Source organism: Daucus carota, chromosome 5 (assembly GCF_001625215.2).
Source record: "Daucus carota subsp. sativus chromosome 5, DH1 v3.0, whole genome shotgun sequence".
Taxonomy (NCBI): Eukaryota; Viridiplantae; Streptophyta; class Magnoliopsida; order Apiales; family Apiaceae; genus Daucus; species Daucus carota.
This window is the reverse complement of record NC_030385.2, coordinates 11,569,972-11,593,486: the sequence shown is the minus strand read 5'-3', so window position 1 is coordinate 11,593,486 and position 23,515 is coordinate 11,569,972. Positions and strand designations below refer to the sequence as shown.

Below are 23,515 nucleotides of genomic sequence, written 5' to 3'. Positions count from 1 at the left end.
TTCTGTGACCTCTCTAGAAGAGGCTAAGAAGATTTCACTTGCAGGTACATCAACAGATGCTGGAACTTCTTTGAGTGAGAGGGAAACACTTACAGAACCAGTTATACAGAAACCCTCTGACCCACTGAGTGTTCTAGCTTTGAGTGAAATAAGAGAAACACCTGCAGAACGTACTAGTGAGAACCCCTCATCCCAACCTACAATTGAATCTGCAATTCCAACTGTATCTGTGACAGAATTTGAAGCTCTGAAATTCAAAGTTCAACACTTAGAAGCTGAGAATCTTGTTCTACGGGAGGAGTTGGTAGAAATCAAATCAACAATGGAGCAAAGGTTGGCTGCCCTGGAGGCTAAATTGCTGGCATCTCAACCTTCCAGAGAGGATTACTCAACTGAGGGGGAGAGAGCAGCAGAAAAAGCAAAAGGAAAGAGGGTGATATCAGGGGTGTCTGAAGAACTGATTGATTCTGCTCTTAGGCATCAATTCAGTTACAGTCATGATGAATACATCCCTGAGTTTGTGGATGACAGGGTGATTAGGATGGTTGGTGCTGAGAATGAAGATCTTGAAGAAGGAGAAATCCCAGATGCTGAAGTCTTTGCTGATGAACTTGCATATCACAATGACATCTTTCCTGCTGAAGAGTTTGAAATTGCAAATCCACAAGACATTGCTGATGTTGCTAGGGATTATGCTGAGCAAAGGAGAGCAAGGGAGAAGTTAGAAAACCAAAGACGGATTCGAAGGGAAAGGAGACTTGCCAACTTACATAAAGATGGAGCTGAATGGGATGTTGCTAGATCTGTGTTTGACTTTCCAGAGGTCACTCAAGATAATGATGATGACGAAGTAAAAGATATCTTTGACTCCTTCAGGAACAACTACAAAGATTTACATGATTATCACGAGGTGTTGAATGATATCATTTCTACTGTGTCTGTTGCTGTTCTTCCCAGAAGAGGATGGATGGTGAACATATCATTTGAGCTACAAAGAGAAGGCCATGGACTCAAGCATGTGTCAAGTCAGTTTCTCAGAGATCTATCTTTAACTGAGCTGTTTGTGGTAAGAAACAAGATCATCTCTACCGGCAAAAAGCATAATGAAGTATTCAGAGATATGGTGGAAGAATGGATCACTGATATTGGAGTTGAAATTCATGACAAGCCCTCAGTTATTAAGTACTTCAAGGATGGTATGATTCAGAGTATAGGACTCACTGATGAAGCACTATCAACATACAATCCTCGTATACTGAAATATCTGGAAGCTCAAGTCAGGGAGAAGTGCTCAAGGACTAGCAAGGGAAGACTAACTGCTGAACTGCTATATGCCTATCGTCTGAACTTTGCTGCTCTGAGAGAATTAGACTTATCAGCCATCAATCGTCAACCACCATATCCACTGCCTCCACTAGACCCTGAAATTCCTGAAAATCCAAATGCACCTGTTGTTACTTACAATCCTACATCTGTAGTATTCAAGAAGAAGAAAGACTCTGAAGTCACTGCTATACCACTCACAGAGATTGGGAAACTCAATTCCAAAAGAATCACTCGTGCAGTTGCTGCTGTTAAGTGGTCAGTGGTAAAAGAAGACAAGAGTGTGCTCAAAGATTTGGTTGATCTTCTGGAGATAAGAAAAGCTGTAGAGACTGTCCACAACACTTCTAGAGTTCGTGCTCATCCATCAAGGATCATTATGAAAATTGAAGGAATGGAGATGAATGTCACTTTTAAGAAGTTGAAGAAGATGGTTCACCTGCAAACTTTAGAGAAGATGAAGAAAAATCTAGAGCAACCTCCACCTGAGAATACACTGGAGCAAGTGGCACTGAGTACCATCACTGCTAGGATTGAAGAGATTGAAAACAAGCTTACTCAGAAGAGAGTAGAAGAAGCTGCAAAGAGGAAAGCTGAGCAGAAGCTGATTAATGCAAGAGCCAAGAAACCAAGGAAAGATTAGTTCAGGCTAGAGGAACAATGGCTGCTTGTATTTACTTTTGAATTCTGGAAATTGTAAGATATAATCCAGACTGTACTTAGTATTATTTCCTGTTTAAATTAGTATGCTTTTTCATTGTGTCAGTTGAGTTATCCTCTTAAAGGATTTGCTTGTCGAACTCTAACAAACAAATAGGGGGAGATTGTAAAGCATAATGTAACGTAAATGTAATTACGATAACTCAACACAACAAAAGACAGGAAACAATACGTAAGTATAATACAGGAATCTACAGGTTGGAGATTCGTTACGAACAGACAAAGACAATCAAGATATCTGAGACGAGCATCCGTCCACTGGAAGAAGTTCATTAACATGTTCAAGCCTCAGTGAAGAATAAAGTTTCAAATGTTTCTGCTATCAAGATTGCCTGAAGATCAAGTATCAAAGACCAGAAGATTCCAGTATATTTAATTTGATTATTTATAATCAAATTTATCGAAGCAACATCTAACCCGGAATGACTGATCAAGTATATTATCAATCAAAGGATTCAAGGGATTATTTCAGTTCGAGTCGTTCGTGAACCAGACCAGTGCACAGGACGTCAGGACATACGAAAGTATTCAGTGGATTCGATCAACGAATTAATTGATCAAGTCAATCGAGCTGCTCCAAGATATATTGCCAAAGATTTCATTATACATATATATATATATATATATATTAATTGTGAATTACATGAATTTGAATAATTCAAGTAATTAAATTAACACAATTAATAATATAAATATATATACATATAATGGTGCAAATGGGAGTACAGGGAAAAATAACTAAGTACACTACAGGGAAGGAGCCATCACTTGTGAAGCGCAAACTTTGACTAGTCAAAGTTTGCGCCTCAATAATCTTTCTGTACTTAGATTTTTCTCTTAAGTACATACACTGCTACAGATACTACTGTGAAGGGGCGCAAGGTTTGACCTGCGCAATGTTTGACCTCACACTTAGAGATATTCTAAGTTACACTACAGTGTAGATTCAAGTGAGGCGCGAACTTTGACCAAAGTCAAAGTTTGCGCTCAAATGGATCATACTAGCGCAAGGATGATGGACTTAGAATTCTTCCAAGTTAACCTCACAGGGACACACTGTAGTGGCGCCATCTTTGACCAGAGGCGCCAAGTTTGACTACAGTAGTGTGTGTGTACAATTGAGGCGCAACATTCATATATATATATATATACATATATGTATATGAAAGTGGCGCCACCCCTTTGTATATTTGGAGTTAGAATTATTTTGATTAAACGAATCCGTCCAGGACGAACTCAAGTCGTCCAGGACGAACTCGTTAACCATGGTTAGTTGTTGGAAAGCCTATAAATAGAGGTTGATGTTTTCATTTGAAAATAACTACACACTTTGTAAGTGCACACACTATACACATTCTCGAGAGTTAAATTAGAAGATCGTATTTATCGAGAGTTTGTAAAAGAGTGATTGTAGTCTCTGCAGCCGACACTTGTGTTGGAATTTGTAGCACCCGAGGATTATTTCTAATACAAAGAATATTCCCCGACTTGCTGGAGTTATTTATTTACGATTGATTTAACATGGACTGAAACAGATTATCCGCAATTAAATTAAATCGAAGAAATTGGTACGACGTATTCAACCCCCCCCTTCTACGTCTGATTGGACCTAACATTTATCAAATAATTTTTCACATGCTTTTTAGCAAAAAGCCGTTGTTGCTGTTGCAGACAACAACCCCAAACAGTACATCGGTAATATTAATCAGACTCAATTGATAAAGTCACGGAACAAGTATTAATTAAGGATTAATTGAATTAATCATAACTAATCAGATGATTAATGAAATAATTGAATATTTAATCAGTTCGGCGAACTACGAAACATGGATTAATCGATGATTAACCATGATTAATAATCGATTTTTAAAAGAGAGCGACACAGTCCAATGCCATTTGGAAATGTCAGGAAGAAACAATTTTTCTTTCTTTAATTAATTTTGTCGGTTTTATTTATTGTGGCGTTACCTAGGGGAGAGCATGGGTCGGTTCGGCTCGGTTTCAGGATAAAATCGGAACCGCAACCATATATCTTCGGTTTTTAAAATTGAAAACCGCAACCGCCGGTTGGGGTTCGGATTCGGTTTCGATTTAAAAACCTCGGTTCGGTTGTAATCGACTCGGTTTCGGTTACGAAACCGACAAATATAAGAATGAAAAATAATATAGAACGAGACATTAACACTAATTCTAATTTTGCAGTGTATTTATTATGATTTCTTGTATTGTACATCAAATTATTTATTGACAGATGAGTTAGTGACAAAGAAGTTTTGAGTGTTTTGACGTTATACAGTAATGCAAAGGCTCAGATCATTTATTAACAGATGCATTCACTATAAAGGTGAATCCCATGTGTTAGGAATCATGGCTCAAGTTACTATCTACATAAAAAACTTTGTTTTACACTAACCGGGGTCTTCATGGAAACAGTCTTCCTACTCTTTTAGAGTAGGGGCATGATCAACATATATCATATTAACACAAAATTATTATATAATTTTATTATTATAGTTAGTTTCTTTATAATGATAGTTTCTTATATTATTATTTAAATGTTGCCTATTTAAAACTGGTTTATTTTATAATTGAGAACAAGTTGATTATAATAAAATTTATAGCTGATGACGTTTTTCATACTTTATCATATTATTAGGAGTTAGGTCTATTCTATCCAAGACAGGTCGATGAAAAGTTATCTGAGGTTGCGACCACAGACATAACTTTTTTTTATTTCCTTCGCTTTCAATCTTTAATTATCTTCTTCTTATCTGTAAATTGATTTGAAATTTGAATTTGATTTAAATTGTGATAGTCATTTTTTCTTCTGAAACTGTTAACATGGATATCATGCATATTTTTTGTGTTTGTATTTAGTTTTCTGCTTAATAATTTTTCTTTCTTTATGAGTTTGTTTTTTTGTCATGCGTTATGATAATAGTAACTCTAGACACATCTGTATTCCTTATTTCTCCTCTCTCGTGTGCTGTTGTAGGTGTAGCTCTAGTGGTTTATTCATGAGATTGCATTTTACCCTTTCTTTTCTTTTCTCTTTCCTGATTTAGAATGGGTTAATTATCAAGTTGGTTACTGAAGTTGGCTTAATGTATCAAGTTGGTCACTGAACTGAAAACAGTATCAAGATGGTCACTAGAGTCACCATAAATATCAAACAAGTACCTTGAAATATGAGTTCAAGCAATAAAAATATTATTTATAGATTTTTACTCATTATATCTAAACTTTACCACAACCAACTAAAAGGTTATGACTTCTGGTATTTATGATAATATATTTAGATTTTATCAAATTTATTTATTATTTATTTTTATTATATAGTTATTTTGTTTTGTTTTAATTATAAAATCTAAATATATTATCATAAATAGCAGAAGTCATAACCTTTTACTTGGTTATGGTAACATTCAAAAATAATATGTAAAATTCTATAAATAATTTTTTTACTAGTTTGAACTCATATTTCAAGATACTTGTTTGATATTTATGGTGACTTTAGTGACCATCTTGATATCATTTTCAGTTCAGTGACCAACTTGATACATTAAACCCACTTCATTGACCAACTAGATAATTAACCCAATTTAGAATTATTAATTTTTTTTAAAACAAAAACAAAGGTGTTTATCTAATACTCCTGCCATCTCATTTTATATGTTCTGCTTGAGGAAAAAATATGCTCATATTATGTGTCTTGTACTTCAGCCAACGTATCCAATGTTCATTATTTTTCAAAAATGCCCATGATTTTGTAGTCCCAATATTCAACCAATTAAATATGGACAATGCTCCTAACTTCCTCCATAACTCTCTATTAAAACACCGATGATTCCAATTTACGTACTACTAATGCATGAATAAGAATATGGTTAACGTGTATATAAGAAAATGTGTTATACAGTCTTCTTCTTACATAAACAATTTAAGCTTTAAAAATTTGTCATCATATTCAAGATGCGTAACTTTGATTTGAACAGGCTGCCTGAAGATGATGAAGACCACGTTCCTCCTGCCGAAGAAAATGATAAAGGGTTTCAACAAAATCTCAACATCGACATCGATCTGAATGAGTTGTTTAGTTCTTTAATATATTGTTACAAATACTGTATATGCGTATTTAATTATATGTATGCGAGACAAAGAAAAGTTTTTCTTTTACTATTAAAATAAATTGTCTTGCTTTAATCCATAACCACACGATCATAATATAATCTAATGGTAGTATAGTCTCCAAGAACTTCAGTCATATTTAGACTCCATAAAATCCAACTCTATAATATATTATATTAATATAGTATTATTATATTGTTGGATTATTATATTAGTTTCCTTGTAATGATAGTTTCTCTTATTATTGTTTAAATATTCGATGTATAAGCCCTTCTTCTATTGTACAAGTTGATATGATAAAATCTGTAGTTTATATTGTTTCTTCATACTTTATCATCTTCAATTGTCAAAGCCCTTTTTCTAAGCTTCTCTTAGGACAAATATTTTTTGCAGCTCATTTACCGTGTCTACATTCGATTCCTATCAATCGAATGTGGTACTTATGTTATTCATACTTTGTATCGGTTTAACTTATCTTATATGTCCATATTTTATAAATTTATTACAAACAAGTCACTTATATTTGAGAAAAAAATATGTAAATGAATATTTTCACTAATTTACATCACTTTATAAATTCTAGAAGTCAAAACTTTCTAAAATAAAGTACTTATTTTTTGAAATAAGCTAGGAAAATATATCCATGGAGTATGTCCAACCATGAAAATCATTAGATTAATGTAAATTAAATATAGTATAATAAAACTTATAGAGATTATATATAAAAAAATTCAATTCCAATGGGATATTCTCTGGCTAGCTCTATGATATTAGGTATAATTATCGAAACTTCAGTAACTTGCGTCATCTATTACTATATTAAAGGGCTAATTGGCTAATTGATCACTTAAGTGATGCCGAAATTTCATTTTGGTTATCAAACTGAAAAACTTCTGATCAACTCGTTTTACTATGCAAATCTTTCAATTCAGTTTTTTGACGTTAAAAAACACATAAAGCATATGGAAAAAAGACTCAAAGTGCTGAGCTGTTTAAGTAGTCCACTGTGACTTGCTGACTGGAACGTTGTTGGATAATCCTTTTTGACAAATTTAACATGTTTCTCACTCATGTATGTACAAACTCTTTCCCTCTGTCTCTTGATATGATTAAAATTCTTTAAATGCATATGTATATACAATAATAAAAAAAGTATTAAAATTATAACAATGGTAATTAGATAATTGTTACATTAAATTACTTGAATAATTTATAAATCCATGAAGATTGAATTGCATTGTTTGCGATTACCAAGTCATTGTAAAACAAAAGAATACAATGCATTACATTGTTTATCAAAACAGCTCAACAAAAGATAATGCTTCACATCGCTACAATGATAAAAGACACATTATAGTTGTCCACTGTTTCTTCCTTGGTATTATAAAAGATTGCACATATTTTGATACTCCAGCCTTTCTTGTCACTGTCTCTTTCTTATTGATTTGTTGACTAAGGCTTATGATTAGTTTTGGAGCAGACTGATTTGTGGTGTAGAGGCAGGTGGAGTGCGGTCTGTTCCAATAATCTCCTTAATGGTAGGGGTTGGCATCTACAAAAAATAATGTAAAGAATCTTTATACTTGCTATCTACAAAAATTAATCTAAAAATATGGTACACTTACAAACTTCATTGCAGACTTGACTTCTTTGTTTGGTTGTTCAGATTCCCTTGCATCTACCTCTCTCATAAATTCATCCATCAAATCTGCCTCCTCAGTCTGTGCCGTTTGCTCTTGCAGCTGAACCTCTTCATTCATCTCATCTTCATGTTCTTCATTAGCTTTCTCCCCTCTTTTTTGCTTTAGTTGTGGAGGTTGGTAGTCCTCTGTCTTGTTAGGACACTTACTCATGTTATGGCCTTCCTTCCTGCAAATTCCACAGTGCATCCTTCTCAGTCCCTTGCTACTCATTTTTTGCTTTTTTCCACTATTTCCCCTCTCCCATCCTTTCCTTCTCCTGAGCTTCTAAGGTCAACCTCGAAGTTTCTTAACAATAATAGGAGGTAATATAGTGTCTCCTTCCATATCTTCTCAATATTCTTCACCATTTATAACTTCTAGGCAGCACGAATATGTCCTCATGTATGGTTCTTTTTTAAACCAATGAGCAAAGAAATTAATGGGACTTTGCCTAGATTCCTGAATCGCAATAACTGCATGACAACAAGGGACTCCTATTAAGTCCCAAACCCTACAACTACATTTACTATATTTAAGATTTACAGCTACTGAACTCCCTCTCCCTTTAACAAGATATTCTTCCCTCTTCCTTTAAGATTTGCATAATACTCCTTTATCACTAATTCAACACTTGATAAAGCTTGTTGTCTCACTCTAAAATATTTTGCTTCACATACATCAACCTTGTGAACTCTTTTATATCCATCTTGCATCTCTTACAATTTCCAATTGTGATTTTTTCCAATCCTATCTCCAAATAGCTCAACAAGGTACTTCACACTCACCAACTTATTTTTATAGGTCCACATACAATTATATTCATTTATTAATGTTTTTATTTTTCAACTTTCAATTTCTTTAATATAGTTGCCCACATTTTAAAAGGGCAAACTTTTGCACATCCAACTTGCACTCTTTTTAAATCATTAATTTCATATTTTAAAGGTCTACCACTAACCATTGATTGGTCTCTTACAACTGTTTATTACTGTTCTTTATTAGCAAATATCAGACCAACAGTCCATTTTATATCTTTGCAAGGTGTTTGGCCATTAAAAACCTCCCTTTTATATCTCAATTTTTCTTTTAAGAGAGGCTCAGCATAGCATATTTCCGCATCATCCTCTTCACTACTTAATTCATTCAATTTAGACCCACTACTATATTCATCAGCATCCCCATACCCCTCATACACTTGATAACCTACTTTATTTTGTATATCCTCTAGATCAATTTTCTGCTTTTCTTTTCTAGTTTTCCTTCGAATTTCATTAAACTCTTCATCACTGCAGTCTCTCTCACTCTCCAAGTTTACATTAACTTCATTTGTTGTCTGCCCTGCCCCATGTTCTTCAAAATCAAATATCCCACTAACAGGTTAGTGATACAAATATAAAAGAACAACCTTATTATTTGCATCTGTTAGTTCAAGCATATTAATAAATGATTCATTGATCAACAAACTCACTCCCAAACTTATATTTTTACCATCCTCCAATAAAAACAATGAATCATATTCCCTAAAATGCTACGTAATTTTCAATTCTGCGACGTTCATATTTTGAAAGTCAACATCAGTAAATACCTTTACATTCTTAGATGTCTAAGATTTTGTTGGAATGTGCACAAAGATACCACCATACCAAACTCTCAAACTATATATATAAGTTACTCCTGCACATTTGATATATACGAAATGCAATTTTTAAAACAAAACCCTAAATATGTATATCAAGATATATACATACAACTATAAGCTAATCGACGCAAAGAAGATCACTTACATGATTATGAAGTGATATCCAAGTCGATAAACCCGCAATCGACGTTGTACAAGCTTCACAAATGATCTTCTTTACATTAAAACCTAGTGCTAGATTTTGGGAACGATCGATTAGTTTATTTGATATTTGAGGGTTAGGTTATAATAGATGAGTTATAATAGTTGGGTCATAATTAAAGTTCTGGTCGATGTATTCTCGGGTTGAAAACAAACGTGGCTGCTGATCTGTACAAGTTTAACGGAAGTCCGTTAAAAGTCAATGGGACTTAACTGCAGTGAAATACTTTTTTGGTTGAATCATGTTTATGCAACTCAAATATTGGTTTTGTGATGCATACACAAGTTTTTTCAGTTTGATGATCAAAATGAAAATTTGGTATCACTTGAGTGATCAATTAGCCAATTAACCTCAACATTAAAAGAATATATTTTATTTATAAGATCTTGAAATAATGATAATTTCCAATGATAAACAGAAAGACATTTAGTATAAACCACTCTATTCAAAGCACAACGGTTTAGAGTTTTGACGGTGTTTATATAATTATTATAATATACTCCCTCAATCCATTCAATTCTTTATATTGAAGACACATGACTTGATACACTTTTTAATACTCCTATAAAATGTAGTTTCATCATTTATTTTAAACTTTTTTGCCTTATGAGTAAAAGTTTAATATTTATATTTATATACAAATGATGAAAAATAAATTTTAGAATTATCTCATTTAATAAGTTTGTTATAATTTTTTTATGTGTCATTATGCAATATATGTCAACGTACTTTAGCATCTCATTAATAATAAAATTTAGAATTTCAGAAATAAAATAATAAATTTTGGAATTTCAGAAACAAAATCTCAGTGAATAGCTAACACCAGAGGTCTTGTATCAATCCTCCATACCTTGTTGATTTCTCCAAAAGTGTCTTCCCTCCCTGTTTAAGTAAATTGCTTTTTTTTTTGGATGAATAAAAAAATAACCTTTCCGTTTTTAGATGTATAAAAGAGAATGAACTTTCATTTATAACATTTATTTAAGATCATTACAACTATAAATGAATACTACACCACCAAGTATCATTTCTTTTTCTAGTTGAAATTGAAGTTAATTAAAATTTTATTTCCTTAAAAACATGCTATTTATATAATCTCATCTATAATGGGACGAAGTATGTCAATGGCTTTCTCCCATCACTAAATAATGAAAGCTTATTTTCTAATTGTTCATCATGAAATATATTTACTCTAAATCTGTATCAATTGCAGTTAGGGCTAAGTTATATCGAAATCAAATAACTAAACCGAACTGTATACTTTTAGTTAATTTCAGTTTATTTTTTTGTCAAGGGTTAATTTGGTTTTCGATTATTAATTAAATAATAATTTGACTACTTTCAAAATAAATAAAATAATTTGACTCGATTATACTATTCAGAATATTAATCTGGTTCGGTTCGATTAATCTAGACCCAGAATTTGTGAGCAGAATTCCTAAACCCGGAAAAATGCAGTACAAGGTTAATTACATAAATACTTGTTCGAAAATGATCTTTATTGAATTAGTTTTAACAATCTTTTGTCTGGATCTTTATTACAGTGGCCATGCATGATGAATTTTTATCGCTCAAACTACAGTTGGATTTCATTACCATTGTCCAGATGTACTCGCAGATCTAAAACCATAAATTTTCAGATTTCTTTAATTCTTCTAGAATACAATTTTTGAATAATCAAAATTGAACTAATCAAGTTATTTAGGTTTAGTTTAATTCGATTTAAAAATATTACCTAGACTCGGTTTGATTTACTAAAAATATGACATTTCAATTTTCGGCTCGGTTTGATTGAATGTTTAATTTAATTATAGTTGAATTCTCATAATTTCTCACTATTTTGCGGCGTTATCAATAATTTGATTTATTGTGAGAAGAAATCAAATTTTCGGAAATGCTGGAAGTGTGTACTAATCAAATTTTATTTTTGTATTATTTCAATTATTTTGTAGAGGCGATACTTTACATATAAAACGAATAGATAAATACGATAGAAAATAATAAAAAGAGAGGAATTTATGTTGAGGATAAAAACGGTGATCTATAGGATAGAAATCTAATTTACTGAAGTTAAAATACTTGGTATATAATTAAAATATAGTATCCAATGATATTGATATATCTTCTTTCATTATCTACAAAAATGTAGTACAATAAATAATGCAAAATCGCGTAGCAGTTAACGGTAGAATATTACATAAAATAAAAGGAGGACGACAGTGGATTCCGAATTGAATTTATCTCTCTTCTTTCTTTCTCTCTCTATATTACAGGGTAATTTTATCTTTGCCTCTCTCTCTTGATCATCTCTCCGATCATCCTCGTATTCGGTAATTTCTCTTACATCCTGCTCTTAGGTTTCCGTATCATTTTCTGCTAATTTGATGTCTTGTATCTTCAATCTCTCTGTTTGAAAAAAACCCAACATAATTTATGGGTTTTTTGTGTCTTTGTTATGTACATTAGTTGTTGTAAGTAATTGTTTATGTGGGTTTTGTATGGATTGTAATTTGGATGATCAGATTCTAATTTCCAACTCAAATTTAGGGCTTTTCTTTGAATTTTGCAGGAATATTAAATTTATTGTTGGATGATTGTGCTAAGAAGTTGTAATTTAAGGTGAGGATTGGAAGCTTTAAAGATTGTTGATGATAAAAAGGTAGGGTTTTGTTGATGTTTCTGGTGATATTTGATTGTGTTTGTGTGTGTATATGCATGTTAAGTTGAATTTAATGTTTTCTTTAATAAAATACTTGTAAGGTCTTCTTTACCAATTTTGGTTAGATTCTTGTCCAAATTGGTTCCGGGTAGGCGGAAATCTATAGAATGTTTACAGCAGTTCTTCTGAGAGTGATGAGTACGTAATCTTTATTTTAGTGTTGGGAGATGATAAAACTCACAGCCATCAAATGCTTTTAGCTTTTAATGCAAAATTTCTAACTTTACTGATGGAGAATTACTTTAGTTTCTGTCCTACAAGATGCAGTTTTTGTATGATTTCCCTAAATTTTAATATGTCGTATATATGCAAGAACAATAATTTTTGAAGATGATTTTAAGTCAAAGAACATTAATTATTTTCCTTTGTGTTATATGGAGCCCTAACAGATAATATTTATGTGTGTTTGGTTGAATATTGTTTTTTAAGTAAAAATGAATTGGATTCAGATGCTTTTGTTGGTAGGCAAAATAAGTAAGGTGCATTTCACATCTATTGCTTTTACGGGCATTATTTATTATCACCCTGCCTATAGTTCATAGCTAGGCAAAATGAGCTCTTTTTGAATAACTATACATAAAACTTAAGCGTTCTTCCTATATTTGAACTCAACACATTTTGCATTTATCTGAAATGCAGCAGTACACATGATTTTGGGTTACTCAAAGGCCAAAGAAAGATCTCATTGTAGTCAACAGTTTCATTGAAAAGAAGATGTTAGTCTGGATTTCATGATAAACGTTTTTGGAAGAGAAGAAGAGATAAAGCTTACATGCTCTTATTGCTTAATTACAATAAATAGGCTACATGGCAACTAATTATTTCTAGGGATATGAATATTTTTGTTTGGCGTTATGATAGACTGCAAGATCAAAATCTGAACAGTTAATGTAGTGGTAATTTGTTGTATCTGTTTGTAATTGGGAGTTCACCTGTAAAGCTTTATTGAAGAATTTAATGAAATTCAGTATATATATATATATTTTTTGAGTATGTTTAGTTTAAATTTACATGTCTCTATTTTGAACTTGAGGTATATAACAATAATTATATTGAGTTGAAGTGTACAATACATGCTCTTCTTCTCTACTAGAACAATCATATATTTGCTTTCCTGGTTTTAAGTGTTGAGTACTGTAATATGTCAATCGCAGTATGTCTGCATCATTGTTTTATTTATTGATACGTGGGAAATCAGAAATTTTATGCCATTATGTTAAAATGCAATAAATTGCTATCCTTTCTTGATTCATTCCTAATACTATTAATTGTTCCAGTAAATGTGTGGTTATCATTAAGGGACTTTTAGGGTTCACTTGTACCTGGGAATAGAATGGATTATTGTCAAGTTGGATAATTTACGCTTTACAGCTTTAGTGTATGGGAAAGGAATGAGACCCATTTTTGTTTGCAATAAAATGGAATTAAAAAACAGCTGTTGGGCATCCTTAAATGTAGAAAAAGCTTGCTGCATCTATGTATGCATATTTGAAAAAAATTATAAGATATTTAGAGAACATCTTGCTGTATCTGTGTATGCATAACTGTTAATTTTCTAAAGATCAAGGTTGATTGTAATCTGACTAAATTGCAGCATGTTCTCTGTATTTAGTTTGTAGGAAATAATTCATGCATTTATGCATGCATGATCATTTATACTTTAGACTTTTAAATCTACAACAATCCTCGCATAACTTATACTTTACTTTATATTAATTATCAATTTGAATTTTAAACAGCTAAACATGCATTATTTGTGTTTTACTTTGTAGTTATGTTACATAATGGGTTATTCAAAAGTTTTCTGCTGACATCGAGGCTAGGACTATTAGCACATCAATTTATGTGGCAGCATTGATAGTGTATTTTGTTTCATTTTTAATTACCACATGTTCCAGTGTTAAATGGAATTTTCCCATAGTAATAGGAAATAGCCTCTCTTTTTTTTCTTCCAGGCTAATTGATAGTAAGGCATTTTTGCTTTTTCTAGGATTATATTACTTATAACTTTGACATGTGAAAGTATATTATTTGAATGAGTTCACTTATATTCATATTTGAACTGTTAATCACATAATAGTCTTTTTTTTTGTAAGAAAATAATTTTCTTTTTAATATAACCAGGAGAACGCCTGTTTATCAGCATGGGGCACCGAAATATACCATATAGTGGACCAGTGACTGATATCGAAATGGATCAACATGGCCAAGCGCATTTTAGTCCATATGGGAGCATAGCAAACTTTCCGCAACCTAATGCGATATTAGCAGCACCAGGAAACCGAAATAACTTTGATGTTCATCATCTCCCTGAGCATCACGGATCCTATGGAATGCCACTGTACAATAGCGTTCAGCATCAATATCCTGCTCGTGATATTGACTTCGTGGCTTCAGCTGCATCCAACCACTATAGCATGTACATGGCCCCTTCATCTAGTGCCAGAGGTTTCCCTGTACCGCTGAATAGTGGTCCTTTTGACCAGTTTCTATCATCCAGCCATCATGGGATTGATTTTTCTGCCGACAACTATGCCAGAAATGCGCAGTTTATGGATGGGTTGGGAGGTTCTTTTAAAAGAAAAAATGCAGAAGTTCTCCCAAGAAATTTTCAGTATTATTCCTCGGCGGGTGCCAGTTCTTCAGTTGCTCCTATTATTGCTAGACCGGTTGAATCTGATTTTGGTCCAAGGGAGGTATCTTTTACAGTGCCTGACAGCAGAGGAAATGACTTGTCATCTGTGATGGATGTCGGATCTCATAGAAGTATGAGAAATAGACCAAGTTCTGTTGGTGTCGATTCTCTAGTACCTCATAATCCCAACCATTTGATCCGAGCACAGTATCCTGGCCAAGCTTTTCAGACAGCTGCCACTCCTTGGATGGATCAGCAATTTAACGGTAATGCTGGTGATGCTGGCACTTTGACTTGGAACCAAACACATACGTTACCCTATCTACATGGTAAAATCTCTAACTTATGAATGAAGCTGTAATTTCTCTTCATATCATTCCATATTATATTCTATCTGTCGTGCTTTGCTGCTGATTTCTGGTAGGGCATTTAAAGGCATAGAATTTCTGACTCATATTTCCTTATTTTGTTTCTTAGAAATTTATTCCACAATATGCAAAGTTTATATAGCTGCTGTCTTCAGAAATCTATTGGTACTGGCAGATGGCGAAGCAAAGTGCAAGAGACGTAGTCATATTCAATATATATAGTAGCACTAATGAAACTTTCTTCTATTTAATGTATATATACGAATGAGGAAATCTGGTAACCTAGCAATATTTTATTAAGCCTCTTACTGTTTTACTGCTTTCTTACACACCATTTATTATTAGGGAACTTCAATGGAAGTTGTATGGAGGCAGCTAACATCGGTGTACATGCATATCAAGTTACAGCTAACAGGAGTCCTGCAGCTTTGTTTCCGCCTCCTCCCATACTCCCAGGGCACTTCAATCTTCATCATCCATCACCACCGCTACCACCATTGCAAGGTGCTCGAGGGCGGAGTCTTGAATTGCATCCTCAAGTAGTAACATCCTCACAAAGACCTTCGACAAGTGGCACAGCACAGGCTAGTATGAATGCTATTCAAGATTCTGGAGAAATGATTTGTAGATTTGTGGGATCCGGTCAACCAGGTGGTCTACGGATATATCGGCCTCAACGAAGGGAACTGATGCTTGATGCAACTGCAAGGCAACGCAATCTTCATCACTTAAGAGTTCTGCCAGAAGATGTAATGAAATTTCTGTACTAGACTGATTTGTTATTTTAGTTATTATCGTTCTATATGAGAAGTATGTGCACTGTTTATTAGTTATGATTATTTTTTTCATCCTTTTTTTTTAAAATGTGTAGGGAGTTGCCCTCCTGGAGCTCTCAGACTATAATGGAATGGGTGATTCTGTTGATCATCACAGAGAAATGCGTCTAGATATTGACAACATGTCGTATGAGGTAACCTGATGGAACTTGGTTTACTGATTGTTACCTTTTAAGCTTTGCATCTTTTTTTGTTTGTAATTTAATTACTCTCTCTCTCTCGCTCGATTTTCTAGTTAAAATAGCAATATATATAGTAAAATTAAATCTTCAATAATTTATTAATGCTGCGAATCTATGAGCCAGCGATCATCCTGTCTCTTTGTCTGGTAAAACTGAAAAAGTTAAAACTTCTATTTATTAAATTGCCAGGAGCTTCTGGCACTAGGAGAACAAATTGGCAGTGTGGGCAGTGGCTTGTCTGAGGAATTTATCACTGGCCGTCTAAAATCAAATACATATACTCTTTCCAGATCTAGTTCTAATGTGGGAGACGCAACATCTATGGATCAGGAACTTAACTTCTGTGTTGTATGCCAGGTCTGCCTCTGATATTTTATTATATTGCTGATTAAGTGTTTTATTTCTGTGCATTTAAGAGATCTTTTTAGTTTATTCTTTACAAGAACAACCATTTTAAAGAACATATTCCAGCTTAAGAATAAAGAAAAGAATACATGTGACTAATTAAGAAGAGGAAACAGTGGATTCATCTGATTTAGGTCAGTGTTTAGGTGAGCATATTAATTTCCTTTCTTGTTTTCATTGAACGTTACTGCATGGGGTTTATCTTATTATTAAAATATATAGAAACATGTGTTTCATAAAAAGACCAAATGAGCCAACAGAGTCAAAAGCCACCTGGGTCCAGCGGTCCAAGTTGGCAGAAAATTCTTGCATTGCATGCATAAATAAATCAAAGTTGAAGTGTTGCTGATATAGTAATTTATAGTGACATGGTTTGAATGTTTTGTATTTGATAGACGGAATACAAGGATGAAGAGAAAATGGGTATCCTCGATTGTGGGCATGAGTATCATTTGGAATGTATAAAGAAATGGCTTCTTGTAAAGAACACTTGTCCCATATGCAAATCTGCGGCATTGACCACAGAAAGCGAGGAATGACAAGGGGTAAAAGAGATCAACGCTGATGCTTCCAGACGTTGGTCTTCGTCTAAGTTAAAAGAGAGTAAAGAGGTTACTTGCTCCAATAATGGGATGCATGCTATATATTATCTATGATGTGCCTTTGAAGAATAATTAAGAAACAAAACTGTCTTGAACAACTTATATCGTGGCCTTCTGACTCTCGCTCTCTGAACTGTACAGACTATTGTTTTGTTTTTGTATAAGCGTTCAGTTACTAAAGTGTATTGCATTGTCGATATAGGTTGTTAATGATGTAAATATTCAATGATTTTTATATTATGTTTCTCTGTGTTTTCTAATCGCCATTGTTCTGAAAGGAGCCATTCTAGGATGTCTTTTGAGGAAATTTATAGAGTGAATTGTTTGCCCTTGGCTTTTGTTTCAACCTGCGAGACTCACAAGCTCACAAGCGGCTACCCGTTTATCAGAGCCAGCCTGAAAAAGGATTAGGATTTTCTCGAGTGAAGGAACCAGTTTGCTGACGATTTGGTGTTCTTTCCTGGTACATAAACTCGCTTGTCTGCGATGTAAGTCTGTCGTTTTGGTTTCTAAAATTATTATTGCAGTTTTAATTATCCCGTGAGTACAGAGAGAACCGTATTAACCCTTGTTAGGAAAACAACAAGAACTAGAGCAAACATGCGATGGCGGATTCGGAACTGGAACCCAGGGTCTCCCATCGATTCTATACCCGATTATTCATAGTTTTTATAATCTTTTGCTTGTTTTTTAATCGGGGTTTAATCATGTGATAATCATCACTAAAATTGTTTGATAATATCTGGTATTTTTAAACTAAAACTGAACCGGTATACTATTAGTTATGATATCGATTCCAATTTTGTTAAAATATTAAACCGATTTGAACTGAAATTGTAAGACGAAGCATGTTATTTTCGAAAGATGTCACGACTGAAATCAGAGCCAGCTAACTGACCTTTTCGTAGACGAGGCCCAAACTCACATGCAGTGAGGCCCATGAAGTAAATTGGATAACAGTGCCCATTTCTAAATAACAAGACTTTCATGTGTAGGAGTGGGACTATAAGTTTGTCCATAATATACCCGTTTGATTGACTTTTAAGTTTTAAGTTCGAAAAAGAGACAGGACATGTGAAGGTTCAGTCTTATCTGCTACGTATGCATATCACTCTTGAATCTATGATGATGAGAGCAAGAAACTCAAATAATATAGAAATAAATCGAAACGGATAAAAACGATATTAATTGGATCATATAAAACTGAATTAAATCGAAACTGAAAAAGCCAAAAACCAGACTGATAAAATTAATTGCCTGTTTTTGGTAGATAAACCGAACCGAAATAAAAATCAACTGAATCTATTATAAAAATAAAATAAATAAATTATATACTCATACAGAGTTTCATGATTAGATAAATAAATTATACATTTATGATCTTAAAAAGCGGATGCAGTAGGAATAAAATGTTTTGCTCAGTAGAATTCATGGTAGTAGGAATTGAGAACATTATCGCAATGGGAAAACTAGCAGATGTTGTCCTTTCTTTTATATTACCTGATTTTTTTTTCAGTTCTTTAAGTTTATGATTATCAGGTTTTTTCCTTCCTGTGTAAACAGCAACTACAACTCGATAAATAAAGAAGAAATCACACAATGCAACAATTCCTGCTTTCACCGTAGAAACTCTGGTACTATGATTTACAAGAGCCTTGTTAATTTTATTCAAAAATTATTGTTCATTTTATTATAAGAGTCACATTGATTTACTTCCCAACTGTTAATATAGCCGGACTTAGACAGAAATCATACTAAAAAAAATAATTGATTGATTTATTTCGATCTTTAAATACATAGAATTTAAGGAGTTAAAAAAGAAGTTTCTCTCCTATTTGTGGGAGTCGTTTGGTTTTCTCATCTTCTCTCATAAAGACCTAGAGAGGATCTGTGAGAGTAGAGACAGTATGGCTAGGTATCAAGATCTCGATGTCCAGATGGCTTACTTGGATATTGATTCAGAGGAGAATGGTAGTTTTGAGTTTGCAGATGAAGTAATAAAGATAACCAATAAATTTGATCTCTGCTTGGTTGGAAGATTCTTGATGGAGAAAAATCTTAATGTTCGTGCGATGAAGGCAAAGCTTGCGGACATTTGGAAAAGCGATGAGGATTAGTATAAAAGAGATGGAAGATGGAATTTTTCTATTTCAATTTTATCATGCAAAGGATAAGCTCTAAATTTTGGATGGTGGCCCTTGGTCGTTCGATAATGCAATGCTCAATATTCAGGCTATCCCTCCTGGTGAACAACCACTCTATGGCATATGAATATTTGGATCCAAATTCATGACCTACCGGTTGGTTTTATGTTCGAAGCCGTAGGTAAACAATTGGAAAAAATTTTTGGTGAGTTTTTGAAGTATGATCCTAAGAATAGTAATAGTATTTGGTGGGAGTATATGACGATAAGAATTCGTATTGATGTAAGTAGGTCATTGAAAAGAAAGAAGAAGATTAACAGAAAAGATTGCCCTGAGTTTGTGGTTTCGTGCAAATATGAAAGGCTTGGTGATTTCTGCTTCTACTGTGGGATGTTAACACACACAGAACGATTTTGTCAAAAAAAATTAGAGGTCAAAGAACCAACTAATGTCAGGGATTGGGGCAGTTGGCTACGCTCAGCACCTCGAACGATTACGGCTCAAGGCAAAAGCAAATGGTTAAGGTAGGAAGATGTGGGAAGGGATAATAGTCCGGAGAAAATCTCGGAGGTTGCAGTTATGGATAAAGATAAGGCGATAGTTATGGGGAGGAATTTCAGGGATACGTTGCATGAATCAAGCGGCAAACAAAGTAATATCAGCTTTTCAAATTCACAAAGTAACCAAACTAGCAATAATCTTAATAGGCCCAATAGAAGTGGGCTCGATCAGGAGAAACTAGATGGACTTAATATAAAAGAAAGAAAAAGACGGAATAGTGGGTCTAACTTTTTCACACCAACGTCAACTGACATCAAGTTGGGAAACAAGATTGATGGGGATACCACTATGGAATCCGCTCTTTCTACTATTGATTTTGCAGATTTAACAACAATTAAAATGGCTCAGTCTGCGACGAAGACTAGCCAGCCCAAATGAATTGTTTAAGTTGGAACTGCCGAGGATTGGGGAATCCTCGAGCAGTCAGATGTTTGGGGGATGTTCCCAGAACCCATAAACCCGACATTATTTTTCCTATTAAAACTCTTTCGTTGGATGCCCGTATTAACGAGTTATGTAGCAATTTTAAATATTCAAGTTATTTTACAGTAGATAGTGTTGGTAGAATTGAGGGTCTAGCTCTGATATGGAAGCATAATGTACTATCTCAAGTTGTAGGTTACTCTTCAAATTTTATAGACGTTCATATTCTAGATAATGGGATGGCTAGTTGGAAGCTTTCTGGTTTTTACGGTTACCCGGAACGCTCTCGAAGACGGGATTCTTGGGCCTTAATTCGATCTCTTAGTGCTGCTTCGTCCTTGTCATGGTGCATGATAGGAGACTTCGACGATATTAAGTGCTGCTGACAAAAAGGGTCAATCACCGCATCCCCGATGGCTTCTAGACGGCTTAAAGGAGGTAATCTCTGACTATGATTTGGTTGAAATTGAGTTGATAGGGGTAATTACACGTGGGAGAAAAGCAGAGGTAAACCCAACTGGATTAGAGAACGTTTGGAACGTGCTTTTGGTAGCAGTGATTGGTGGGCTGAATTTCCGTCATGCAAGTTATCTCTTGGGCAATCGATAGTCTCAGACAATAGTCCAATTTTCCTTGACCTGGTTAGTACTCAATTCTTTTGCGAAAGTTCAGGTTTAAATTTGAAAACATGTTGCTAAAGGAACCTTTTTTTTCATGAGGAGGCCGTAAGCTTTTGGAAGGGTATTCTTCTAACGCACCGGCTTCCTAGACTTGATTTTGTGTCAAAATTTATGGCACGTTGGGGTCGAAACTTTTTTCACAAATTTAGAGATAAGATAAAAAAGATGAAGGAAGTTCTCTAATCTCTAGTTAACTGTGAAGACGATATATCGGTGAAAGAATATTTTGTGGAGAAAAACAAGCTGGATAGACTATTAGAGCAGGAGGAAGTGTATTTGAAACAGAGAGCAAAACAGTTTTGGTTGACGGAGGGGAATACAAATTCGAAGTATTTTCATGCTGCAGCATCACTAGGAGCCCGGTATTTTTCCAACTGTCACATTCTCGAAGCTGCACAAGGAGCCGGTTTCATATGGGCTGGTATTCATAAAGCAAAAAAAGTTTTAAAGAATGGTTTTCGATGGTTTATTGGGGATGGTACCAAGGTTGATGTCTACAAGGATAAATGGTTAAGGGAGAAGGAAGGCTTTATGGTATCACAGGGTTATGATCATGAAATGAATACTATGATGGTTAATACTTTTTTCTATCCTGATACAAGGATGTGGGATGCTCCATACGTCAGAGGAATTTTCAATGAAGAGGATGCTCAGACAATTTTAAACACTCCAAATCTCAAATCATCATTTTAGGGACATGTTGGTATGGTTTACAGCAAAGAATGGTGTGTACTGTGCTAAAGATGTATACTGTTTCTGGGCTGACCAAAATAGAGCAGATAGTGTTATTCAAGATTCGCTAGGATGGAGCAAGATATGAAAATTGCAGATTCTGCATAAGGCTCGAATTTTTCACTAGCGTTTGGGTCTTAACAATATTTATGTTCGAGATGTTCTTCTACGCAAAGGCGTCAACCTAAATATTGAATGCCCCTTCTGTGTTAATGGTCCTGAAATGGTTGAGCATGTTTTTCTTGAATTTAGTTTTTCTAAAAGTTGTTGGCAAGAAGCGGGGATTCAAATCACCTTACCTGATGGTCATACTTTAGACACATGGTTGCTTCAGACTCTAGCAAGTGAAAAAACGGATTTCGCGGTGAAACTAACATCTGTTATGTGGGGTATCTGATTTTTTTGAAACAAGAAGGTATGGGAGAATAAAGTGGTAACATCCCAGGTGGTCATTAACTGAAGTTCGACAAGAATTGCAGAGTGGCAGCAAGCAAAAAGAAGGGATCAGCCAGCGCAGAGTGGAGATAGAGTGAATATTAGCCAAGTTCGCAAGTGGAAATGCCCGGCTTCTAGTACATTAAAAATTAATGTAGATACTGCGGTTCCAAAGAATGGACAATGGTTTTCAGTGGGAATGCTTTTGCGTAATAGTACATGAACCTTTCTCCAAGGGAAGATACTGAAAGCTGCAGGCTCGGTCTCCGTTTGAAGCCAAAGCTTATGGGGTTTTAGAAGTGCTGCATTGGGTTGAAGATTTTGCATAATGTCCAGATGGAAACAGATGCTCACAGTGACGGCTATTAAAAGTTCAGAAGTTAACTATTCTAATGGATAAATTTCTTTTGGTTTCACAAAAAAAGAATTTAAAGAGTCATATTGACATTCAAAAGTAATTATTTGTTTTTATTTTCTTCCGATTATAAAACTGAAATCGAAATGATAATAATTTGATCAAAAATTTTAAACTGAAACTGAATTGCTATTATAGTCACGATCCATTTTAATTTCTAAAATGAAAGATATATGACTTCCATTATGATATTGGAGTGTCGGTCCTGGCATTTGAACTGGCATGTGATTCGTGAGCTGTTAAACGAATATTTAGCGGTCAGGATTACAACAAAAGTTTAATATATGCGGCTTTTTCAACCACGTGATGCGGTCATTTTATCCATCCAGCGGTTAAAAAGCGATGGACGAGGCCTGTCCAACGATTAAAAAGCGTTGGATATATAAAAGAACTATGTTATAATATGAGGCGTTGGATATTCATCTCAAGACCTAAAAAAGTAATGCCGGTTAAACTGTTCCTAGTAGTGGAGTGCCAGGATTAGCACCCATGATATTATTGAAATAGCAAATTTTATGGAACCAGCTTACTTGAGTCCGAAAATAGAGAGAACGGGGGAGGTAATTAATATATTTTGTATTTCCTACGCATCATGATATATTATGTCCATTTTCAAAAAATATTTTCCTAAAATACATGGTCATTTCAATTTTTGATATAAGTTTATATAGAGGTGATCGCGGT

The 23,515-nt window shown here is 34.1% G+C and overlaps 1 protein-coding gene across 6 annotated transcripts; it reads left to right on the top strand.

The window, feature by feature from the left end:
- Nucleotides 1-11,868: 11,868 nt before the first annotated feature.
- LOC108223952 (probable E3 ubiquitin-protein ligase ZFP1) lies at nt 11,869-17,701 on the top strand. 6 transcript variants are annotated; one of them, XM_017398432.2, is made up of 8 exons: nt 11,869-12,024; nt 12,264-12,353; nt 13,053-13,129; nt 14,538-15,377; nt 15,762-16,165; nt 16,288-16,386; nt 16,624-16,791; nt 17,235-17,701. In XM_017398432.2, exons 4-8 carry the CDS (start codon nt 14,558-14,560, stop codon nt 17,376-17,378), a joined length of 1,635 nt encoding a protein of 544 aa, XP_017253921.1. In that variant the 5' UTR covers nt 11,869-12,024; nt 12,264-12,353; nt 13,053-13,129; nt 14,538-14,557; the 3' UTR covers nt 17,379-17,701. The 6 variants fall into 6 exon arrangements, with proteins under 6 accessions (XP_017253921.1, XP_063949787.1, XP_017253920.1 ...); XM_064093718.1 differs by having other exon boundaries at nt 11,884-12,024; nt 12,242-12,353; XM_064093717.1 differs by lacking the exon at nt 13,053-13,129 and having other exon boundaries at nt 12,264-12,313.
- Nucleotides 17,702-23,515: the final 5,814 nt, after the last annotated feature.

Excerpts from the sequence above, each read along its gene's own strand:
- LOC108223952 (XM_064093717.1), top strand. The coding sequence starts at position 14,558 with ATGGGGCACCGAAATATACCATATAGTGGACCAGTGACTGATATCGAA. Across the intron at positions 15,378-15,761 it reads TACGTTACCCTATCTACATG|GGAACTTCAATGGAAGTTGT; the intron begins GTAAAATCTCTA and ends ATTTATTATTAG. Across the intron at positions 16,387-16,623 it reads TTGACAACATGTCGTATGAG|GAGCTTCTGGCACTAGGAGA; the intron begins GTAACCTGATGG and ends TTAAATTGCCAG.